Here is a 25,150-nt window from a genome sequence, read left to right on the forward strand (position 1 = left end):
TATCCTTCCCCAGTATTGATAATACTCCTTTTCCCTTTCAGACCCCTTTTCATTGAAGGACACAAAAAGCTATTTATATACATTCATTAATTAACCTTCGCAGCGCTCTTCAGAGGAATACCCTTTCTGACTTTTCAGTAGCTGCCCTATTGTAACTCAGAGCCAAGTGTATGTTAAAACTTCTTAACTTTCTACTGTCTTTATAACTCCAGTGGAATTATTAGAGCAGATGCCTATTTGAAATAATGTACATGTTAGCCAGGTTACTTCATTCCTTTCATTCTACATATTTTTATGTATTTTATTATAGTGCATCAGGCTGACAGTATATTACATTTATTTCCATGCTTAGTAACAATTTCCATGCTTAGGAACATAATAAATCAGAACTGGAAATGGATGTAGGGAAAGGCACGAAATAATACTAGAACTTGTTGGCTGTGGTCACACTAGCCCCTCTTTTCGGAAGAGCTGTAGTAATGCAGCACTTTCGGATATGCTAATGAGACACTTATAAGAATATGCAGCACCTCATTAGCATAACAGCAGCTGCATGTGCTTCAAAACTGCCAGTTTGAAATTCACGACGCCTGTGTAACCAGGGTGGGGGGGCTTTTGAAACAGACCCCTGATTTTGAAAGCCCTTTACTCCTAAAACCAGATGGGAATAAGGGGCTTTTGAAATCAGGGGGCTGTTTCAAAAGGTTCCCCCAGCTACACGGGTGGCATGCATTTTGAACCAGCAGTTTCAAAGTGAGTGTGGCCACCATTATGCTAATGAGGCACTGCATATTCATATTCATATTCATGGCAGTGACTCATTAGCATATCCCAAAGCACCAGATTACCATAGCCCCTCCAAAAGGAGGGGCTAGTGTGGCCACAGCCATGAAGAAACAAACCCTTCTTCTCTACCTCAACATGAATGTGAAGTGAGGGTGCTAGAATCCAAGTAATGTGGCCAGCTGTTGAGTGGTGAAAGGCCCTGCCCTGGTGAAAATGATTAAGGAAGTTTTCATGACCTGCAATGTCTGAATTATTGCAGGATAGTTCTCAGATGAGCTAAGTTAATAAAGTTGCTGGGGCTAATTAAATCACCTTTCTGACATCTTGTCCTTCCCCTTGTGTGTGCCAGACAAAATAGCTTGTTCATGATTTATTGGGGCTGGCTTTAAGAGATAAGAAAGGATTTTTGTCTCTATACGGAAGCCTTGTTATGGAAACTGTCAACAAGAAAGCCAATTAGTTTTGTATTGTCGATACCTGACCACTTTGAGTTGGACTGAAAAAGCTACTATATTTCCACGCAGGCCCTAAAAGATTGATAAGATCAATTTATGGACTCAGATTTACTATTTTGAAATGTTCATTTTTATTTACTACCATGCAAACAACTCAGATTATAGACAATGAAAGAAAAGATTGGAACCTAGGATTTCTGTCTAGCTATCAAAAGAAATATGGACATAAATACTTCCTAAGACTTTTGTGTATGTGTGTGTGCATGTGTGTGAGTGTGTGTAAACTTCTTCACTACATCACATTTCTGATCCAGAAGTGTTTATACACTACCAGTAATAATTCCTGACTGGTGAAGAACATAAATGACTTCCCACTGATAAATGTAATTTTTTAATTTTCCTTACCTCTAATATCAGCTTTCTTCCTGCACTGTAAGTCTTTAAATGGGTAGTATTTCTTGCAGGTAAAACTAATTTTCCTCTTCTCCAGTGAACTGAAGCTACAGGATTAGATAGTACTTCACAGCTTATATTTATAGGATTGCCTTCCCAAGAATAATACAAGGTTTGATTTGACACAAATGTTGGAGCATCTGCAAAAAAGAGTGTTATACAAATATGTCATCTGCCTCCACTTCCATAAAATATGCAATACATTTTTATTCACGTGCATACTATTGAGGTTATTGTGGAAATTTGAATTGACATAGGTGTCGTTTCATAATAGGGAGGTTACAATGTCAGTTTTCATCTATGAGGGTCTTATGCCGTTATAACAGTTCTCTGAAACCATCTCATCAACATGCAGTGGGAGTCAAAAAGCTACCAGAATTTTACAAACCATTAGGAAAGGAATAGATAATAAGATAGAAAATATTGTAATGCCATTATATAAATACATTGTATGGTCAGACCATGAATGCTGTGGGCAACAGTGATTGCTCCATCACAATGAATTGGAAAAGGAGCAGCAAATGGCAACAAAAATATCAACGGCATGAGAAGAGAGTAAAAAAACTGGGACTGCTCCACTTAGAAAACAGACAAATAACGGGAAGAATGGGTATAACAGAAGTTTATTAAACCATGAACGTTGTGAAGGAAATAAATAAGAAAGTCTTGTTTACCTGTGACACAAGAATTGAGGATCACCCAATGAAATTAATAAGCAACAGGGTTAAAACAAGCATAAGAAAGCAGTTCTTCATACCATACACAGGCAACCTAGGGAATTCATTTCCAGGAGATTTTGTGAATGACAAAAATATAACTGGTTCAAAAAAGAATGAGGTCAGTTCTTGAAAGACAGGTGCAATGTCTATTAGTGAAGACACAGCCCCATCCTGTCAAACTGACAGAATCTAGGACTGGATGACGGGCAGATAGATCACTAGATAAATTGCTCTGTTCTCTTAATTTCCTCTAAAAAATCTGGCACCGGGCTCTGTTGAAAGACAGAATACTAAGCTTGATGGCCCTCTGCCTCACCCGAGGTGACCATTCATATGTTTATAGTGGATTCTTGATCTCTAATTTTGGAAGAATTCTCATCTGGTTATACTGTATTAGATGAAGCCATACTATGGTTCTTTAGAAATTATTTTTTTCTTATTACTACTCTAAATAATCATCTATCATCTGAATCACCTATCTTCTGAATCCTTCTGAACTATGATTTGAAACATTGCCTAAACTATCTTGGTGCTGGTTTACTGGAAGGAAGATATCTATATATTTACTTTGGGGGGAAAATTACAGATATTGACTGCACCTTGATTATGGGCAAGGAAGTATGAACTAATGGACAATAACAAGGATTCCATGAAAGAAAAATCATAGAAATGCAACAGAAGACCCATCCTAGTCTCCAGTCCTAATTAATGAACATAGCAAAAGCTACACATGATGCAATAAAGTGTACTAGGGATCACCTGCACAAATGTTTACGTATATTACGAGCCCTCATGTCACAAGACAAACCTTCATCAATCCCCTGTGCTGAGCTTTTAGAAGCCTCTCTTGTATTTGTGGTCTAAAGTTGCTGACCAGGGTAAGTTAAAAAGGCAAATCAAAAGCTTCATGTGAACACATTTATAAAACCTGTGTCCCATGACAGTGTCACGTATTACCATCTAGCCTCGGCTAGGCAAATGCCACGCTGTTGACCAGATCTGGCCCACCACAGTAGTCCCTTACCAGCCACCACCACTATATTTACCTGTGCATCTGAAGGTATCGGACAATCACAGCTCTCATTTGCTAAGGATTGTTGTTCACAGCAAATGGGAGAGGCCAGCAGCGTCCCAGTCTGCATCACTTCCTGCCACTCCCATTGGCCATGAGCTGACAAGAGCTGCGATCGCCTGATATCTGTGGAGGCACAGGTAAATATAGTGACAGCAGCCCACAAGGGACAAATTCTTTTCTACTGCGCATCCTTGCCCTATCCACTCTAATCTATGAATTTAGATATTAGTGTCCTTGTACCTACTTGGACTGATTTTAATCCTAGCCTTTAAGGCTGTGTCTATGCATGTCCCCTCCTTTCAGAGAGGGCCTGTTAATGAGGCAGTTTGGAAGATTCTAATGAGGCACTGACATGAATGTGCAGCACCTCATTAGCATAATGGTGGCTGTACAAGACACAAAAGTGCTGCTTTTGGAATGAACGCTGCCCATGTAGAGGGGGGCCTTTTGAGAGGACCTCCCCCTGACTTTGAAAACCCTTTCTTTCTATTTGGTTTGGGGGGGGTCATTCAAAAAGAAGGGTACATGTGCAGACACAGCCTAAGAGAACCTGTTGGCAAAGGGCAGGACAAAAGAAGTTTGCATTGCTGCTGCATGCATGCCTTTAAATTAAAGCTAAGGTGGCCTGTTGGGCAGGCAGTCTTCCCAGCAAGTTGCCAAGTTGACCAGCAATAGGGAATTGGAAGGTCACACACAATGTGACTGCTACAATCCTGTCATACCCCACTTAGGCTGTGTCTACACTTGGAGATGGGAGTGTGATTACCAGCTCAAGAAGACAGACTTGTGCTAGCTCTCATAGAGTTAATGCGCTAGATATGGTAATGTACTTATGGTAGCAGAAGTAGTGGTGAGTGATGGCATAGACTAAGCACCCCGAATATGTTTATGTAAGATCCACGTAAGTTTGCTGTTCTCCACTACCTATGCAGTGATCAGACTGAAAATTAGATGTAAATTTTAATCGAAATTAACCATTGCAAAGGTTTACCAAGGGTTTTTTCAGCTTCTCCATCACTAACAATTTTAAAATCAAGATTAGATTTTCTTTTTTCTTAAAATTATAGTGGGGAAGTCGTAGGTTGTACAGAGGGCAGAGTAAATGATCATAATGGTCTCTTTTGCATGGGGAATATATACTGCTCTGCTACACTGCTATTCTTAGCATGTTAGCTGATGAGATAGCACTTGAGCCATTCTCCAGTCACACGCCCTTTTCCATGTATGAAACTTTCTCCTCAGTGTTCTTCAAGCTAAACCAGGCATCCAGTGGACCCTACCTGAATTAAGGGAAATTGATGCATCCCTGGTAGAGCTCCTGCTGCCCTAGGCAGTTCCTATCCATTGCTGCTAAAAATGTTTTAATTGCATTCTTGTTATATTTTAGGGGCAGTAAAGAAAATATCCACTGTGTTATGATAATTAAAATGTCTAGTCTTTTTCATTTTGGAAGAAAAAAGAATATGTCCTGTAAGAACATATTCTAGAGGCTGATCACATACTAACATCATCTCTGGACTTTGAATGTCTGAAATATGACATTGTTTATATATGTAAATGGTTGGTAGCTGCCTGTATAACTAGTAAAATGAGAGAAGAATGGTCTTATGTTTATGCCTAAGCTGAGATATATAAGAATTGAGTTCATTCCTGCCTTTGTCAAAGACTTTCTGTATGATATCCAGCAAGTCACTCACTACCCCTCACAGTTCCTGGCCTTTAAAATTGGACAATTAATATTCTTGTCCCACATTCCTTTTCTATTTAGATTTAGATTTCTATTTAGACTGTAATATACATCTGTGTTTGCACTCCACCTGTTACACTTGGACTCCAGTCTTGACTGAAGTCTCTCAAAATACCATAATACAATAAGCAATGTTTGAGAATCCAAGGATACACTGTTACCACAACAAAAATGCAGGGATGGTACATCCCGGCCGTGTGTACACTAGCCAAAAGCTTCAAAGTTGCCATGCAAATGGCCATTTCGAAGTTTACTACTGAAGCACTGAAATACATATTCAGCGCCTCATTAGAATGTGGGCAGACGCGGCACTTCAAAATTGACACAGCTCGCCGCTGTGCGGCTTGTCCAGACAGGGCTCCTTTTCGAAAGGACCCAAGTTACTTCGAAGTCTCCTTATTCCTATCTGCTCATAGGAGACTTCGAAGTAGCCAGGGTCCTTTCAAAAAGGAGCCCCATCTGGATGAGCCGCACGGCGGCGAGCCACGTAAATTTCGAAGTGCCATGATGGCCCTCATTCTAATGAGGTGCTGAATATGTATTTCAGCACTTCATTAGTAAACTTTGAAATGGTCATTTGCATGGCCATTTCGAAGTTTTTAACTAGTGTAGACGTAGCCCCCTATATCTACAATGTGTATACCTGAAGACTCCTCCACAAGCTTGTAATTTGTCTAAACATGGGTATGATTACCATGAAATCGCTACTGAAATGTATTATATTATTTTAAAAAAATGATGGATATGGAGGGAAAAGTGTAAGGCAGTGAAAAGACTAAAATAAATCAGTTTACAGTTAATTCAGAAAACTAAGGGGACTATTAGGTGCTTTGAGACCAGAACAAAGCATGAATACTAAAATAAATGAAATCTATCTTTGAGAATGGTTTATCTAGGTGCTTTTGAACTTCAAATCTGCAATTTACTTCTATATTTGCCTGCATGAACACACATTTTCTTTTGGTACAGTTCTGCTGCCACTATAGGTGTATATACTGGCTTTGATTGGCATCACTGGGAGTTCTGAACACAGGTCAAGGATGATGTATTACCCAGAATAGGCAAAGGTTTTCAAAAGTATTCAGCTTTTTCTTCTTCCAAAAGGCTGCAGCTGGATCTAACTTAATAAGCAGTGAAATATATGTGTACTTGTGGCCGTATTTGAGTTTTGTAATATTAACAGGAGCTTCTCTTCCAAAGGGTTATCACACCAAGAAATTTAATCACATCTAGGTTCATGCATTATATAAATATTTCAGTCAGAACTATGGTACTTCAGTTTACTTTGGCCTGCTAATTCTTTTACATGAGTGATGGAATAACACCACAGCTGTCTTCTAATGAGTCACATTACACATACTTCTTCAAAATTGCCTGATAATCCTGAACTAGTGGGTACTAGCATGGGTGCAGAAGGTTGTTCTAAATGGCAAGCAATAACTTTCTCCCCTCATGATCTGATTTCTGATAGTGATATAGCCCAGTTTGGTATGGTGTGTTGTTTCTAACTCATGTTTGATCAAATCACAACATCTGTGTGGGAGCTTTTATAAGGCAAATAAGGAGTACAGAAGCCTATCAGGGAGACATATATGAACCCCTTAAGAATAAAGGCAAATCTAGTTTTCTGAGACTCACATTATTTATTCAATTATATTTTTAAATGTACCCAATCTTATGTTCACGCTTACACTCATGCTTCAGCTGTTATAGGAATAGGAAGCCATAGAGAAAAGCAAATACAAATCACAAAGGACACATCTTTACAGGAATCCCCTTCCGGAGGAGGAATGAAAATGAGGGAGATCAAAAATGGGAATGGAGCTCTGATTTGCACATCTTGCGCTACATTTGCATAATCTCACACAATTGTGTTTTCAGATGAGGCTTTTCCAAAAGCAAAAACAGCTGTGTAGGGGGTTCCTTCAGGGGAAAAAAAAGTTTTCAAAAGAACCCTTATTCCTCATTCATTTCAGGAGTGCTTCATTTGCATTTTCAATCTCCCTCATTTGCATTCCTCCTCCAAATGAGGAATGCTGTGTAGACACAGTTAAATAGGACCAGATGTCTCTGAAATAAAGTTGGTTCTGAAATCAACAAGTGAAAAAACACTTGGCAGTCCTATACACAACAAAAAACAAAAAGTATCCAAGAAGTGTCAGCCTCCCAGAAATCCTAGAAAAAAGGGCTATTGGGACTTACTAGAGACTTCTTGCAGCCTGGCACCAAGACCTGCAGTCCAACAAACCTAGTTTTTGACAAAGCATTGTGGCAATCAAATTCCACAGTCTGTGACCCGTTGTGGTAAATACCTGGCTGTAAGCTTATTCAATGAGCCTCTTCATTCTTGATAACAGGAGGAAATGTTTTCAAATTTAAACTCATGAATTATATGTGAGAATCCAGATGATTGAAAAGGGGCAAACACCTTAAAAATGTATCTATCATTAAAAACGTGAAGAAAGAGAATGCAAGGAGTTCTAGACCTGTCATCTTAACTTCACCAGAAAGATATGGGAACAAACAATTAAACAGTTGATTTGTTAGCATGTAGAGTATAACAAGATATTAAGGAATATCCAGCCCGTATTTCCCATGAACAAACCATGACAATTTCTTTCATGTACAGGGTTGCTAGCCAAGACGGTAAAGGGGAAACAAAGTATATAATATAGCTTGGTTATGCCAAGACACAATCTAACTTGATATTCTCACAAAGAAGCTTGAAAAATATGGTTTAGGCGAAACTGCTGTAAGGTGAGTGGAACAACTGAAGGAAAGAATACACTCATAAGCTGTGTTTGCATTTGCATTCCTCTTTCAAAAGAGGCGTGCAAACAAAGGAAATCAAAAATGCAAATGAGGCACTGCTTTACATATTGGGTGCCTCATTTGCATAATCTCTTGTCAAAAGAGCTTCTTTCAAAAGAAGGGAAGAAAGGAAGAAAGAAAGAAGTGTAGATGGGGCTCTTTTGAAAGTAAACTCCATCTTCTAAAGAACCCTTCTTCCTATTTTGTTTCAGGTAGTTAAGCTCTGAAACAGGCTTCCAAAGGAGGTTGTAGAATCCCCATTTTTGAACACTTTTTTTTGTGATAGGTGAAATACTGGCCCTGTCCTGGCACAGTAGATTGAATTTGATGACTCTTGGGAGTTCCTTCTAGCCCTGTATTTCAGTTAGTCTATGATTTAACAAAGATGTGACTCATTAGAAGACAGCTATGGTATCTGAGATAACTAGGACCCAGCCATTTAAGATCCTAAAAGAATATAACTAATACAATACATTGCACCAGGAAACAAATAAAAATCTAGTGTGGACTGTTTAGTACAGGTATACTTTGCATTTTGTTTAAGAAGTGCTCTTCAAATGGATTCCCATTTGCTTCATAACCTGAAGTTTCCCAGTAATGCTAAGGTATGGTGCAATGAAAATGGCATTACAACAAGTCCATCTCAAGCTAAAAGAAAGCCTGCAGTGATTGCTGTGGCAAAATCCATATCCCACATCCACAGGAAAATGATTTGGGCACCCAAGTCAAGTACAGATTCATCAAAGTGGGGCTAGATGTCACATGGTGAACATAACCCCAATAAGCTGCATTTTTTACAACAAAATGAAGGATCAAATTATAGTGGAAAAAGCCTTGTTGTATGAATGCCTGCTTTTGAATGGCTTGTATTGATGTTAATTGCTTATTATGTTATATTATGCCCTGCTGAAGGTTCGCTAGTTAGTATCTATCTCAGAAAAATACACACTCTTTTTCTTACAGAAATGTAGGTGGTTCAAGAAAACAGTAATAATTAAAGTAGAAGCAGATTTGTGAACTTACTGAGGCTGAATCATATCAACTATAAACTGCTGCAAATAACAAATCTGGTAAAAAAACTATAATATTACAGAAAACTGAGAAATATGTTAATCGGTCCAAAATTCTGGCAGCAAGGGAAAATACCCATCAAGTGAAAATAAAACATATTTTAGTAGAAATGAATGGAAAGACCTCATGCGTAAATATCACCTTAGGCAAGCCCTGAAAAAATTAGAAGACCTCAACCAACTGCTATATATTCTTTGTTGAATGTTTAAGTTAAATCCCTTATGCAGAATTTACAGAGGATTTGAAATCTATTAGTACTTAAAATACCTATTGTCTTGCCTGCTAGAAATGAGATGCATAACTTGACCTTAAAATACAGTATAACTTTTTTGAAAGATATGCTTCATTGGACAGTGAATTTGTTCCAAAACAAAGCAAGAGCTGTCAGTCTAAAAGTAAACATTGAACTTAATGTACTTTAAAATACAGATGATTCTGAATTTATATTCCAGATCTTAATACATTGAACTACAGTTAAGTTCAGGTCAGCTGCTAAGCTTAACGGCTAGTACTTAACACTGTTGCAAATATGCAAAGTCGTATATGCAATCCCCAAGAATTCTGTGGAAGTTTGGGTACAGACTAGTTCTCAACTTTGTAGATTTCAGCTAAAAAGTGAGCTGTAGAAAACCTACTGTTATTACAAATGAACTAAAAAAAGCTTATTAATCCTATTATAATCCTGAATAGTTAAATGAGGAGGAGGCAGTTCAACGTACAGAGAAGAGAAACACAGAGCACAACATAATAAAAGCATATAATTAAGCTAAATCCATCTATTCTACTAGGATCCTTTAATAAGACTATTTAAATTTTACAGTGATATTGTAGGAGAGTTCAGAATAGGGTGAGAAGAAAATTCATATTCTCCTCATTATTTTATTTTCAAATCGGGAAAATAATCTTAAGTGAGTATTGCAACAGGAGAAGTGGATCTGCATAAAGTGCATAAAGAAATTATGCAAAGCAGGAAAGCCTTGGTTCAAATCTATCTCCATACATTTGATTATCCCCATTAGGCTTAGTGCCTCAGAAATCACAAGGGGAGTGCAGACTAATATATCACTTGTCACATCCAGAAGGTAATTCAATTAATGATTTCATAGATTCAACCCTAGTGTATGTTCAGAGTCATATGCAGAATTGGATATGGCAAATTACCTGATTCAGCATGTGTGCCGAGGGACCTATAACAGCCAAGTGGTACACTGAATCACATTTTTGCTTGTTAATAGAAGACCAGGGGTTTTCAAACTTTTGGCTATTTTTTCCCATGGAAAACATATTTAGTACAGCAAGATGACATTATGTAATGGACAAGATTTAACCTAGGTTGATGCTGGCTTTATGCCCAGCTAGTCACCCTGTGGAGTGGTAAATTGGATTGCATTATCCATTTTCCTGATAGCTGGAGAAGAGATAATGTGACACTGATTTTTAAGAGGCTCCAGAAATGATCCTGGCAATTATGGGCCAGCAAGCCGATCTTCAGTACCAGGCAACTTTGTGGAATTTACAGTAAAGGACAGATAGACCACCACGATTTGTTGAGGAAAGAGTTAACATTTGTTTGGTTGGTTTTTTTTTTTTGTTGTTTTATTTTTTGTTTTTGTTTTTTGTTTTCTTGTAAAGGCAAATTTTACCCTATGAATGTATCATAATCCTTTGAGGCATCAACAAATGTGGACAAGGACGATCCAGTGGATATATTGTGTACTCAAGAAAGTTAAGTCCAAAATTACTCAGGAAAGTTTAGTCCAAAGCATACTGCAAGGAGTTACGAAACAATTGCACAAAACTGTTGACTGGGCAAGACAACAGCAGATGAAATTCAGTGTTGATAGCTGCATAGCAATGCATATTGCAAATCAAAATCCACAGTAGTATAGAGCTCTTGGAGTCATTGTGGATAGTTCTCTAAAAATGTGAAAAAAAAACATTAGCAATCATTTGGAAAGGGATAAATAATAATAGATTTGGGAAAAGATACTAAGAGGGACACTGAAAATGATTCAGTGTATGCAACACCTTCCATATATGTAGAGATTAAGAGGAGTGGGACTGTTCAGCTCAGAAAAGGAACAACTAATTGGGGATATCACAGTGGTCTATAACATTAAATTATCAATGGTGTGGAGAAAATGAACAAAGGTATCTTATTCACTTCTTCAAATAACAGAAGAATGAGGATCTTCAAATTAAATTAATAGGCAGCTGGTTTAAAACAAACAAAAGGAAGCATTTCATCACACAACACTTGGCCAGCTGCTGGAATTCATTACCACTGAGTGCTCTGAAGGCCAGAACTACAACTGGTTTAAAAAAATGAGACAAGTTAATGGAGGATAGGTCCATTGATGGGTATTAACCAAGATGGTCAGAGATGCAATCCTATTCTCTGGGTATCCATAGTATCTAACTACCAGACCCTGGGAGTGGATGACACAGGATATTTCACTCCATAATTGCACTCTTCTATTCTGTCCCACTGAAGCACCTGGTATTGCCCATTGCTGAAAGACAGAATAGCGGGATGGATAGTCTCATCCAGGAAGGCCTTTCCTATGGTTTAAAAGTTCCTGGTCCTCCACAGTTATCAATGAGGATTAGGCTGTGTCACAGTGGAGACCACTGGAAAACAAATTAATTGAGGAACAGAGGAGTAGCTTTTTAAGAACTGTGCAGCAAGGGAAGACACCTATGCCACTGTACTTCTAAAGAGCTATGTCCTATAACAAATTGTCTGCCCCTTGCTGAAGAAGATAAGAAATGAATAGTATGGGAAAAATATTTTCCACGTGAATTTACAGCCTCTTTATTTTGCTCCCCTTCATTTGTACCCAGTAAGATGCAAAGCTTTGGCATCAGCTACTTTTTTCTATGAATTTCAGAGAAAAAGGTATTGAACTGACATATTGACCCTGCCAATGCCATCTTCCCTTCATCATGAAATAGCACCAGGGTATTTGGATGACAGAGGCAAGGAAATGCAGTCTGAAATCGTTCTTTAACACAGACAGAACCCTCACAAGGAAACAGCATGGCCAACTTCTTTGAATTTTAACTCCAGCCCAGTGATATGGGCGTATTTATGGTTTGTTTGTTTTTTCCTGAAGGCTTCAGCATGTGGAATCAAAGTGATTATCCGATAACCACAACTCCTATAAAACAAAAAACAAGAAGTCTTGAGCCTTATGCATAAGGCATACAATGGTGAATCCAAAGCTCAAAATCCAGAAGACAAATTAAAAGAAATTCACAATAATTTTTTAAAAGTCTTATGATTTTCAAGCCAGTACTGCACTTCTCGTCAGCAATATTGCAGAAGCTGCTGTTTCCCACAGACTTTGCTACAGGCAGCATCATGAAGAAGGTTCCATTCCCCACAACTGCAAAACCATTACTTGGGAGGAGAAACCAATTATACTATTTTTATAAGAATTGTAAACCTCTCTCATCTGAAACATAAATTTTATTCATACACTTTGAAGGTGGACAATACCACAATATGCACCACAGAACTTTGATTTCAGATATTTCCAGACACTAAGCATAATGTTCTGTAACCACACCAATCCTTTTTTCTGCCACTATGTTATTGACATGAATATCAAATATAACATTAATATTCCAAAAGATAGGGTAGCATTCTGTGCCTTGTGATACTCATAGCTGGTGGCACTTTCAATCTGTGTGAATGGCTGTAGATGATTGATTTCATTATACCATTTGTTAATCCAAAACAAAAAAAAATGCATTATATATCTGAGAGCAAGAAATATTTAATTTTGTGGTACTGTTTGTTAGGTAAGATAAGCCTGTCTTGAGTTTCTGCTTTCTGAGGAGACCAGAGTTAAAACTGTTATCAATGGTGATACTAACTGTATATTTCCTTTATTTCAAATAAAATAAAGTTCAAATAAAAGAACTTAACTTAATGTTCTGGTTTTCTAATAGGCTACATCTACATGAGATGGTTTTTCTGGCAAAACTGGGCTTCTGTTGGAAAAAACTCACACACCATGTCTACACTAGCAAGTTCTTTCAGAAAATTTTTCAAAAGAAGGAGGCTCTTTCAAAGATTCCATGGATCCTCTATACACAAAAAGCATTCTTTTGAAAGTAAATATAAAGAATGTGGTGCTCCTTTCAAAAGTGCTCTTCACTCCTGTTTCACAAAGAACACCTTCTTTTGAAAGTTTCTTCCAAATGAAATTGTGTGTAGACACTCTGTGGGACCTTTCTTTTGAAAGAGGACTCCTCGTGGCACTGGATTTTTTGATCTCTTACCCATTCTTTCAAAAGAGCAGGGGCTATGTGGATGCGTTGTATCGAAAAGCGGATCGATAGCGTGGATGCACTCTTTTGAAAGGAGTTTTTTCAGAAGACATCTTCCAGAAGAACTTCTTTGAAGGATCTCTATAGTGTAGACATAGCTGCAGAGTACTTACACGCAAAATGTTCTTTGCCAACAGTCTGTCCACAAAACTTAGCACATCAGCTGGCAGCGTTCTACCTTTCCCCATTGAAGTATAACACCTTTTAGAAATAGATAGTCTTGTACACAAAGAATGTTTCTTCCTCTGTACGTTCAACTAATTGAACTTTAGGATTTTTAACACTGTGAGATAGATAGATAGGTAGATAGATAATGTAGGAAGTTTTTTTTTTTCTTTCAGATAGCAGTATAATGCAGGTGTCTGGTGATTCCAAGGCATATCTTTTGAAAAATGAAGTTGGAGTTGGAGAGGAGCAAGAAATGGCAAAGAACTCAAGTATATTCAAAGATTTACAACAATAAAGTTACTTGCTTCATGCTCTAGTTAAAGATTCTGCATATTGCTATTGCTCATAAGTTCATTCCCTCATCTAGTTAGATCACACAGCTGGAATACTGATGGTGATATCATGCATACCATTGAAATCCACTGGATTTTCAAGCCTGTTTGTAGTATTATGGTACATATCATTCTACATTATTCTGCACATAATTTTCTATTTTTTCTTTGTTTTATATTCAACAATAATGGGGAGGTGCAACCCAATTGGCAGGCCATGTATCACACAAAGATTCTTTGTGTGACCACAATATACACTCACAATTCCATGTGTTATGCTGGATACAAATACAGTGCAGTATGCAGACAATGTAGCTCTCAGTAGCTATGTCTACACGTGCACGCTACTTCGAAGTAGCGGCACTAACTTCGAAATAGCGCCCGTCACGGCTACACGTGTCGGGCGCTATTTCGAAGTTAACATCAACATTAGGCGGCGAGACGTCGAAGCCACTAACCCCATGAGAGGATGGGAATAGCACCCTACTTTGACATTCAACGTCGAAGTAGGGACCGTATAGTCGTTGCGCGTCCCGCAACATCGAAATTGCGGGGTCCTCCATGGCAGCCATCAGCTGAGGGGTTGAGGGACGCTCTCTCCAGCCCCTCAGCTCAATGGTGGCTGCGTGGAGCAGCCCCTTAAAGGTCCCCTCCCCCTCCCTTCCTGTGCAGGAAGCTGAGGGAACATGCAGGCGGCAGCCCAGACACGCGGCCAGCCTGCACGTCCCTCAGCCACCCAGAACAGGTCCAGCACCTGCCATGGCTGTCCGGAAGCCCCCCCAGCGCCCCCAGAGGACCCCCCCACCAAGGGGAGCCAGAGCAGCCACGCCAGCCAGGCGGGCAGCCAGACTGGGAAGCGGCAGCGGGGCCCCTCCTGGACGGAGGCCGAGCTGCGGGACCTGCTGGGGTTCTGGAGCGAGGAGGAGGTGCTCCAGGTAATGGGGAGCAAGAGGCAGAACGTGGATGTGTTCGCTTAGCTGGCCGAGGGCCTGGCCGCCTGGGGTCACCCTGCCCGCACTCCTGACCACGTCAGGACTAAGGTTAAGGAGCTGCGGCAGGGTTACGCCCGGGCGCAGGATGCGGACGGCCGATCTGGGGCCACCCCCATCACTTGCCCCTTTTACAGGGAGCTCAGGGACATCCTGGGCCCCCGGCACACCTCCTCCCCTCCGGCCACCCTTGATACCTCGGCCGACGAGCCCCAGCAGGCCCTGCAGCCAGAGTCCGCCCCAGAGGTAAGCCCCGCACCCTGGGGGCCCCCCCTGGAGCCCACCCCTGGGCCATCGCGGCAGGAGGAGGAGGAGGGGGGGGGGGCTTCTCCTCTGCGGAGTCCGGGCTGTAGATCCTCCTCCTGCCCTCCCAGAGCAGCAGCCGGGCGTCCGCCCCCCGGGGATCTCTGGACCGTGGGAGGGGACCGACAGGTATGTTCCCCCCTCTGGTGTACACCCCTGGGGTTGAGGGGCGGGGGTAATAGATATGTGCCCAGGGCCCCCCACATGCCCACATGGCCATGGCCCCCAGGACAGCAGGGCCATGTCCCTCACAGGAGTGCATCAGCCCCTGCCCCCCACCCCAGCACGACAGTGCCATGCTCCATCCCTGGGGCGGGGGGAGCGGAACCTCGAGGGTCCCCCGGGAGGAGGGGGTGGGACACCCCGCAGCCGCAGCAGCAGCAGCAGCAGCATGTGGTGGAGTAGGGGGAGTGCCAATGCGAGACTCAGGCCAGATATGAGCAACAAGCTGAATAGCTCCCAGGGGCAAAGGATAATCCTGGGGCTACAGCTGGCAGGTGCCACCTCTGCCCTGAACAAAGAGGAGCGAGGAGCCGAGCTGGCTTTGAATCAGGGTGGGGGCCGCAGGTAGAGGCTAGGGGAAGGGAGAGCTGGAAGGCAGCCAGCCTGAGGAGGGGAAAGCTACACCCCGGAGGGGCACCCCTTGGGGTCTTCTCCCCAGGATGGGTTGGAAGGACTGTCTCTGACTGCTGTACTGTCACTCCTGGGAGAAACTGGGAATCTGTGGCCTAAGAAACCTCTCCTGTCAGACCCTGCTGAGTGAAGTGAGAGTCACTCCCGCCAGGGGATGGGGTGCAGTGCAGGGGGACCCCTGAACCCCATCCATCACAGCAGCATCTCCCGGGGACGGGGATGGAGAACCTGCAGTACAGGGGTGGGGGGACAAGGGCCACAGCTCGGGGCCCACACTAATGCCTGTCTCCATTCTTCTTCCCCCCCTCCTCCTGTATTCCGCAGCTGCACCATCAGAAGGACGGGAAGAGAGCGCCAGCGAGGTATCAGTGGTCCCAGAGACCCCTCCGGGGCCATCGCTCCAGGCAAGCCCCTCAGTGGAGGACCGACCAGCCCCACGGCAGGCTAGACGGCGGACCCCACAACAACACCTGACGGCGACAGACCCCCAGCTGCTGGCCATCCATCGTCGGCAGCTTGAGGTCGCGAAGCAGCGCCTGCGGGTGGAGCAACGCTGCCTGGACCTGCAGGAGCGGGCGCTGGACTGGCGCCAAGAGGCATGGGGGGCCTACATGGACACATTCAACCACCTGGTGGACTACTTGGCCCCCCATGCTGTGCCGGCCGCCGCAGCGCCTGCCCTGCCTGCTCCACCCGCCGCACCACCTGCTGCTCCGCACGTCGCCATCCCGTCTGCCGTCGCCCCACCACCCACCACCGAGGGCCGGACTGCCGAGGGACACCTGGGGCCAGCTGAGACTCGCCGGACATATCTTCCGGTCCGCCCGGCCCCCAGCCAGCCCCGGACAGGGCTGCGGCCGAGGCGGGGCTCCCGGCCGCCCACCCCCAGTGCCGGAATTTAGGGGCGTGGGGCCCGGGACGTGGGCCCCCCCCTTGTATATAGTTACTTTCCAGAAAAGGACTATGATGGACAGTTTCATTTATATTTGTGCCCCCCTTTGCCCCGTCCCCCCCCATGTAAATAGTTCTCCCCTTCCTTATCATCCCTGGTTTTCTTTTTATTGAACAACAGACCCATATTATTATATGCAAACTTTTTTATTATTATTGTTTTATTTGTACAGATTACTTTTGTTAAAGACGTCTTGTATATAGTTTGCTCTTGTTTTAATTATAGTTACAAAAAAACAGTTCTAAAAGAAAAAACAGTTTAATTTTAGCCACAAGTGTGTGCTGTCATTTGTACAGGAGAAGTGGGGTGGGTGTGCTGTTGGGAGCTCCGTGGTGTGGGCGTAGGGGCAGGGAGTGTTGTGGAGGAAGGGGGGGACACAGTGGGGGGCCTAGCAGAGTTCACCCCGCGGCCTCCTTGAAGTGGGCCAGCAGGGCCTCCCGGACCCGGGTCCCTTCGGGGTCCACCTGGCGACTGGGGGCAGCAGATGGCTGCACGTCGCCCCTGCCGGCTTCCACACACCAGCCCTGAAAAAAGGCCTCCCCCTTGCTCTCCACCAAATTGTGCAGGGCGCAGCAGGCACCCACAATCTGGGGGATGTTGTTGGGGCCCGCATCCAGGCGGGTCAGGAGACATCTCCAGCGCCCTTTGAGGCAGCTAAATGAGTGCTCCACCACCTGGCACGCGTGGTTCAGGTGCTGGTTGAAGCGCTCCTGGCTGGCAGAGAGATGCCCCATGTACGGGTGCATGAGCCAGGGCCGGAGTGGGTAGGCCGCATCTGCGATGATGCAGAGGGGCATGGTGGTGTCCCCCACAGGAATCTCCCGCTGGGGGATGTAGGTCCCCGCCTCCAGCCGGCGGCACAGGCCCGAGTTCCGGAAAACCCGGGTGTCGTGGGTGCTGTCAGGCCAGCCCACATAAATGTCCTGGAAACGGCCCCGGCTGTCCACCAAGGCCTGGAGGACCACTGAATGGTAGCCCTTGCGGTTGATGTACCATCCTCCACTGTGTTGCGGGGTGCGGATGGGGATGTGAGTCCCATCCAGAGCCCCAAAGCAATTGGGGAAGCCCAGCGTGGCAAAGCCCGCGATGGTGGCATCTGGGTCCCCCAGCCTCACGAGCCTGTGGAGGAGCATGGCGTTGATGGCACGCACGACCTGCAGGGAAAGCACATGGGAGAGCACCAATGAGGGGTGAGCAGGGTGTGCGTGGCCCTGCCCTGCCCTGCCCCCCCCTCCCCTGCCAGGGCCCCCCTGCCTTCCCCGCCCCCCGTGGGTCCTCTTACCTCCATAAGGACAGCTCCGATGGCGGCCTTGCCGACGCCAAACTGCTGGCCCACGGATCGATAGCTGTCTGGAGTGGCCAACTTCCAGACAGCGATGCCGACCCGTTTCTCCACTTGGAGGGCACGCCGCATGGCGGTGTCCTGGTGCCTGAGTGCGGGGGTGAGCCACTGGCGCAGCTCCATAAATGTCTGCCGGCTCATCCTTAAGTTCCTGAGCCAGCGGTCATCGTCCCACTCCTCAAGCACCAGCCGCTCCCACCAGTCGGTGCTGGTGGGGTAGCTCCACAGGCGGCGGCGTGTGAGGCGGGGGGGTCGGGGTGCTGCAGGGTTGGGGGTTGAGCCCTGCTCCCCTGGGGGCCGCTGCTCCTCCGGTGCGGCAAGGAGGTGCTCAGCTGCCTCCCGCATGGCATGGATCAGGGCGAGCCCTGCTCCTGCCAGGAGGGCTGCGTGGACCTCTGGCTGCTGCTGCTGCTGCGGGTCCATGCCTGCGTCGCCCGAGGTCTGTGTGCCTATGGCTCTTCAGACCGCGTGCTGTGCAGGCTGAGTGTGTCTGGGAGGGGCCCTTTAAGGGAGCTGCTAGCTGTTACCCCGGAAGCGCTAGTCCGCCCTGTGACCCTGTCTGCACCTGTGCCTGGCATCCCTATTTCGATGTGTGCTACTTTGGCGTGTAGACGTTCCCTCGCTGCGCCTATTTCGATGTGGTGCTGCGCAACGTCGAAGTTGAACATCGACGTTGCCAGCCCTGGAGGACGTGTAGACGTTATTCATCAAAATAGACTATTTCGATGTCGCTACATCGAAATAAGCTACTTCGAAGTAGGATTCACGTGTAAACGTCGCCAGTGAGAAATGGCACATTCTCCAGCCTTCTTTGGCAAGGTGCTTCATACGGTGATGAAGCATCTATAGGCAAGATATATAGGGATGCAGGGGGTGCTGTAGCAGCCCCCAGATTTTATGCCATGTGCCCAGCTGCCAGGTGCCATCCTGCACCTGGGAGCCCAGGGTGAGACCTGCCAGCCCTATGGGCTCTGCTATCGGCCCCAGGATCCTGGCTACGAGGGACTTCACTGTAGCCTGGGATCCCAGCAGCTCCACTGCAGCCCTGGGGTCCCAACCATCATCCCCGTGCCCAGGAATCCAAAGCCACTCCCAGCTGTGGAGTAAGGCAGAAGGGTGGAGATCAGCTTCCTCACTGTAAAATTTATTCCAGAACCACTGTAAGCATCAAGAGATGAAGGCCCAGAAAAATATTGGTGGGATACTAAAATAAGACACTTTTACTTGATATATTTTAGGATAGTTGAGCGAACCTTTGAATGACATATAACAGAGCCAGACCAAATCTAATGAAGATACTTCACATGTTTAGGGAACTTTTTAAGAGGCCAGTGAAAGTAACATACATAAAAGATCATAGTTTTGCCTTCACTTACAAGAAATTTCACTCCTATTAGTCCAGGACGTTTTTATGGTTCTTCAGCAGGGCACACTATGCTGAGTGAGACTGTACCACAACAGGACTCTCATTTAGTCCATGATATGATCCCATTCAATGGCATGACCTGATAGTAACTAACTCTCTTGCAGTTGACTCAGTGTTGTTGGCAGTCTGCCTTGATCAGACCATGAAGTAGGGAATCATGACAAAGAAGATATAATGATATACCTATAGTAGTGAAATCAGAGTGTGGTGTGTCCCAGGCTTCTTTTAGCCCTTTTTGCCAGGGTATGCTTATGTATATAACCCTGTGGTTATGTTTACACTAGAGAGCTTTGTAGCCAAAACTGAGGTTTTGTCAACAAAACTGGTGGAGTATAGACACACAAATTGTGTTTTTTGACAGAAACTGACAACAAAAAAGCCATGTAGCTGCTGTGGGGTGCCCTTTTGTCAATAGAATGGGTCAAAAAATCAATCTGCTTTTTTGCATAGACATGATCTACCACCCCAAGTTTTGTCAGAACATCTCTCTCAACAGTAACTTTGGTAGACAGATGCTTCTAGTGTAGATATAGCCTATATGTTCATGTATACCTCCATATTTTTTTTGTTTCATTTCATATTTGTCTTTTCCCAATGAATCAAGTTGCTCAAGCTAGCTGTAAGGATACTTTTGTAAAAAAAAATCTGTAAAATTGTGAAATCAATATCAAGGCAGAGGCAGACTTTTCAGTACGATGTGAAATAGTGAAAAATGTACACTGACTAAAAATATTTACTATTTTTGCTTATGTCTAAATTTGGTCGCACCACCATGTAAGGTAGTTAAGTATCATGTTCAAGTATACCACAATATCATTTTAGTAGAATCTAAGAATTATGCATAAGAGTCAGGCACTGTGGTGAAAAGTGTGGTCTTAAAATGTGAACAGAATAGAACAAAGTATTTTAAATTGTTATCTGTGACCTTGGCATTTTCAGAAATGCAAAGGAAGATCCACGAGATGGCAAAAATAGCTTTTTCTTTCTTCAAAGAATGTTTTACTGGATATCTTTATTACTTTATTAGCTATTCTCTTATTGCATTAAATTTAATATTTCCTAGAAGATTACTTTAAAGTAGGCTAAATTTGCTAACTTCGATCTACAGTTACACTCTGGCAACCTCAATAAGGCAATCGAGTTTAAGCACATATCACAGAAAGTAGAAGCTGGTCCAATATTATTTTGCATTAGTTGTCTTAGTGAGCATATTTGGGATTGTAAGGTAAAAATATTGTACTGTAATATTTTAAAAGTATCACTCAGGTCAGCTGCATTCATTTTAATACCATGAAACATGAACACCATAGACCCTCAGTTACAACGACAAAAAGGAAATGACCTGAAACATTCTTAATACATTTTTTTAAAAAAATTATAATTACAGCTTTGCACTTCAAATTTAATTTTGCTATTTAAAGAGCATCATCAGAAGTTGGTGTTAGTCCATTAGATGTAACATGAATCCATAGACTGGAACAACTTCCAAACTAATGTACAGAAATAGTTTTTTGGTTTTTTTTCTTAGAGACTACTTAATTTAAATGTAGTTTTTTTACTAGGTAGTATTATTGAAGCAAATGCACAAACAAGTAAATGACATCTGGAGGGAAACAGTATCAACTTCCATAACCTTAGCTAAAATTAATGATTTTAACCCCCCAAATTACATTTTCACCTCTACCAAGAAAAAAAGTCACCTTTTTGTTAAAAATGCACTTCAAAATTACATTATGCTTGTGAGAAAAAGATGACAAAATCCACAGTTACAGGCCACATTTTAGCCTTCTACTTATTTAATGTATTAATTGCACATAGCTCATTACCTTAGTACTTCACTTTTTAACACATATTTAAAGGATTTGGGCACAGAACCCTTTTAAGCTTGAAAGAACTTTGTGTAACCCTTAACAACAATCTTGTGTATGGAGCTGAAAAAGTAGACCACAAATAAGGATAATAATAAACAAATTCTAAACAAGGACTTCAGATCACCACTTAGTCTAATTGCACATATTTAAAAACAAAAATCACATTTATGTGAATAGATTTAATAGAGCGAATATGGGGATTTATGGTGGGATATAATAGGTTCCATTGACTGTGTGCACTGTGCTAAGTAGTGACACCATTATCCCCACTCTCTAGATAAGCTGACATTACACAAGCACACTTATTGTGGCAAACACAAATGAAAACTGTTTTAATAAAATTTGTAAATGCTTAAATATTTATTTTTAAATCATAAAATGCTACTGTAATGGAATTTTCTCGTGGAACCCTTGTTTTCACTGCACAGAACCCTGGGAAACACTGATTTTCTATCTACCTGTCTACTTATCCATCCATCCAGTGGTTGGGGGTTGCAAGAGCTTTAGAGTATAATGGCACAAAGTGCCTGATGCAGCAGCCTAGGCGGGCCTCAAGAGGGGGAAAAAACGGGTCTGGGAACTTCCTGGGCTAGGTCAGAGTAAGCCCCTTTTTACAAATGGAAATGTAGAACAGTGGAACATTTAACCCACTTTCATACCCATGATCCCACAAAGACTCTGGAAGAATCAAGAACACATCTCTTGAGTTTGAGACCCAGGCCTTAACCACAAGACCATCCTTCCTATCTGCTTTAGGTGCTTAAGGAGTCTTGGAACAGTGGGTTTTTTTAGATTCTATGGAATGAACCTGATCCTTTTCTAAGGCACCTACATTTTTTAACTCTGTTTAAATCTCTTGGAATGGGCTCCTTCTTTTGCTTCTATAGCTATGCATAATGGTCAAAGTTAAACTCACACTGCAAGTTTTAGCAAATGATTTTCTGGGTTTTGTTGCCAAGTTAACACTGCACCAAGATTTTAATGGAGTTAAAATTATATTTTACATTAAACAATTACAAGCATAGTTCGACAAGGAGCTGCATAACCCAGGTCATTTTTATTTTAATAGTACTTGATACAATGGTGCTATAAAAATATTTTTAAAATGTTTTTATACTTGTGCCCTCTTGCTTGCTGCTGATATTCTTTAAGTACCTCTTCTTCCATAAGTCTGTGTTTACCATCCTATTCTCTAGTTCTGCATGACTTTCGGTATTAAGATTAAACCAGGGATTGACAATCCCTAATAGGAGATGGGCCACATTAGTGGCCCTCCTTCACCTCAGCAGACCACAGAAGCCCACTGAGGCTCCATTTCCAGCCCCTCATTCCCCCAGCCTGTGAAACCCCCTCACCCATGCTTCTCAGACACTGGAGCCCCACACTTATCTACTCCTACCCTTCTCCACAAGCACTTTTGGTGCACGCAAATTGCCTGGTTCATGATCTGTCCCTGCTCCTCACCCTCCCTGAAAACAGATGAATTGGAGTGTAACATCTCCGGGGTGCAAGAGGGAGGAGTGGGGACAGAGAGCATGATTCAGGTGATTCACGGTTCCAAAAGTGCTGGGAGGGAGGGAGGGAGGGTGTAGTAAGTGAGGGGAGCTCCAGTAATGTGGTGTGCAAAAGGCACATGGCAGAAGCGGTTAGCTGGGGGTCCAAGGACCACAAGTGGAGACTTAGGGGGCTTCACGCAGCCCACAAGCTGCAGATTGCCCACCACTGAGCAAAAATGATCAGTGTTGACTCTTTTCTTTGTATTTATTAAGAAGATTATTTTATCAACCTCATCCTAATGCCTAACCTAATCAATGTAACCTTTAATCACAGGGTACTTATTCATTCTTCCTCTTCCAAGTTCATCCTAGATATCCTGAATCCCTCATTCAAAGGTGGTTTAGACTCATAAAGCCAAATTTGTAAAGTCATTTAGGTTTCTAAAGATACAGATGGGAGCCAGCGGGATTTTCAAAATGGCTTAGGTGACTAATTCCCTTTAATTTCGATCCCACTAGACTCCTATCTGCATATTTCAATCATATTTTAATGCTATTAGGTAGCTGAATACTTTTATCAGAGTATCCCGATGGCTTTTGTCAATGGGAATTAGGCTGTTTAGCTCCTAAGGCACTTTTAAATAATGGACTTAGCCTCCTCTATCACTTATGTTATTTTAAAAACATTATGCCTGGTCAGCAATTTTGTCTTCATTCAGCATGTGAACAGTCCTTCTTATGATGCATAAGTTTAGAATTATTCATGAGTTAGAAGAAGGAGCAAACACAAATGAGCTTAGCATAGAGCATATCTCATAACTCTTGGTCATGATAGGTCAAGATATAGATATTTGTGAGGAACTGGTATATGATTGATGCCATGCATAACCATTATCAACATTTAAGGTTGTTGGGACAGCCTATCATAACTTTGACTTGGAGATGAACTACTAACAGGAAAGTCTTGCTGCAGCTTCTATGAAAAGAAACCGAATTTGAACAATGCAATTCAGTCTCATTAGTAATATACAACAGGACACAGTATAAATGGAATATTAATTGGAATTATACATGCTAGGTCATTTATTCTTATTACATTAAACTCTGCATGCCTGGGTTTATCTGCACCCCTTTTCAATCAGTTCTCTAGACTCGATGTCATTTGCAGTACAACTTGCCTTTAAGTTAAGCTGTGCCTTCGAAAAGCTTTAAAGCATAATATCATTAAGCCAATACATTTGCATAAACTGCAATGCAATACCTTTCACTAATATAAAAGAAAGTTAAAAGGTCCAAGAGGATAATCTGCTCTGGATCTTAAACTGAATTCAGCTTGCAGACAAAAAATGACTATTGCCAATACGAAATAAAGAATGTGTTAAGGAAGAATATGTATCATAATACACATTGTATAGGATTCCTTACAAATAAATATTGAAATGTGTTGTAATATAATGTGTTTGTTTATTTGACAGTACTGAACACAATGGCTGTAAGATAAGAGAGGAAAACTATGCAATGACAATGTTTAATGCAATTTGGAAGAAAAGCCCCAGTTCTCAGTGAAGATTCTCTTTGTTGTAAAGTGGCATAATATTTTAATAATTATTTCATTTTTAATCCCTCCACAAAATAATATTTTGCTATCATCTTTGGTGAGCCTAAATGCAAAAAGGAAGCTTACAAAATGGGGGAATTTGGACAGATGGCTAGGGAAGAGTATAAATATACTGCTCAAGTATGCAGGGGTGTAGTCAGGAAGCACAAAGTGCAATTGAAGTTGCAGTCAGCAAGAGATGTGAAAGAAAACAAGAAAGGCTTCAGCAAGCATGTTAGCAATAAAAAAGTGGGACACTTACTGAATGAGGAAGGTAACCTAGGGAGAGAGGATGTGGAAAAAGCTCAAGTACTTGATTTTTTTTTTTTTGCCTCTGTTTAATGGAAGGTCAACTACCAGGCCATTTCTACACAGGCCACTTCCTTTGGAAGTGGCATGCTAATACACGGAGCGAAAGATGCTAATGAGGAATGGATGCAAATTCCCCGTGCCTCATTAGCATAATGTAACATGATTTGGAGCCTGAAGACCAGTCTTCCAGACTCCAAAATGCCGTGTAGAAGTGCGGCCCCGGGGGGGAGCTTCTGGAAGGACATGCTTCTTCCAGAGGCCCCTTCTTCCCAAA

General features: G+C 42.7%; 1 protein-coding gene across 1 annotated transcript in view; it reads right to left on the bottom strand.

The window, feature by feature from the left end:
- NCAM2 (neural cell adhesion molecule 2) overlaps positions 1 to 25,150 on the bottom strand; it is a 591,660-nt gene that overhangs the window by 150,415 nt on the left and 416,095 nt on the right. Inside the window, exon 10 of the mRNA XM_074983463.1 lies at positions 1,647 to 1,834. Coding sequence (XP_074839564.1) covers positions 1,647 to 1,834 — 188 coding nt within the window. The remainder of the gene's footprint in view (positions 1 to 1,646; positions 1,835 to 25,150) is intronic.

This window comes from Carettochelys insculpta, chromosome 1 (genome assembly GCF_033958435.1).
Source record: "Carettochelys insculpta isolate YL-2023 chromosome 1, ASM3395843v1, whole genome shotgun sequence".
NCBI classification, from domain to species: domain Eukaryota; kingdom Metazoa; phylum Chordata; order Testudines; family Carettochelyidae; genus Carettochelys; species Carettochelys insculpta.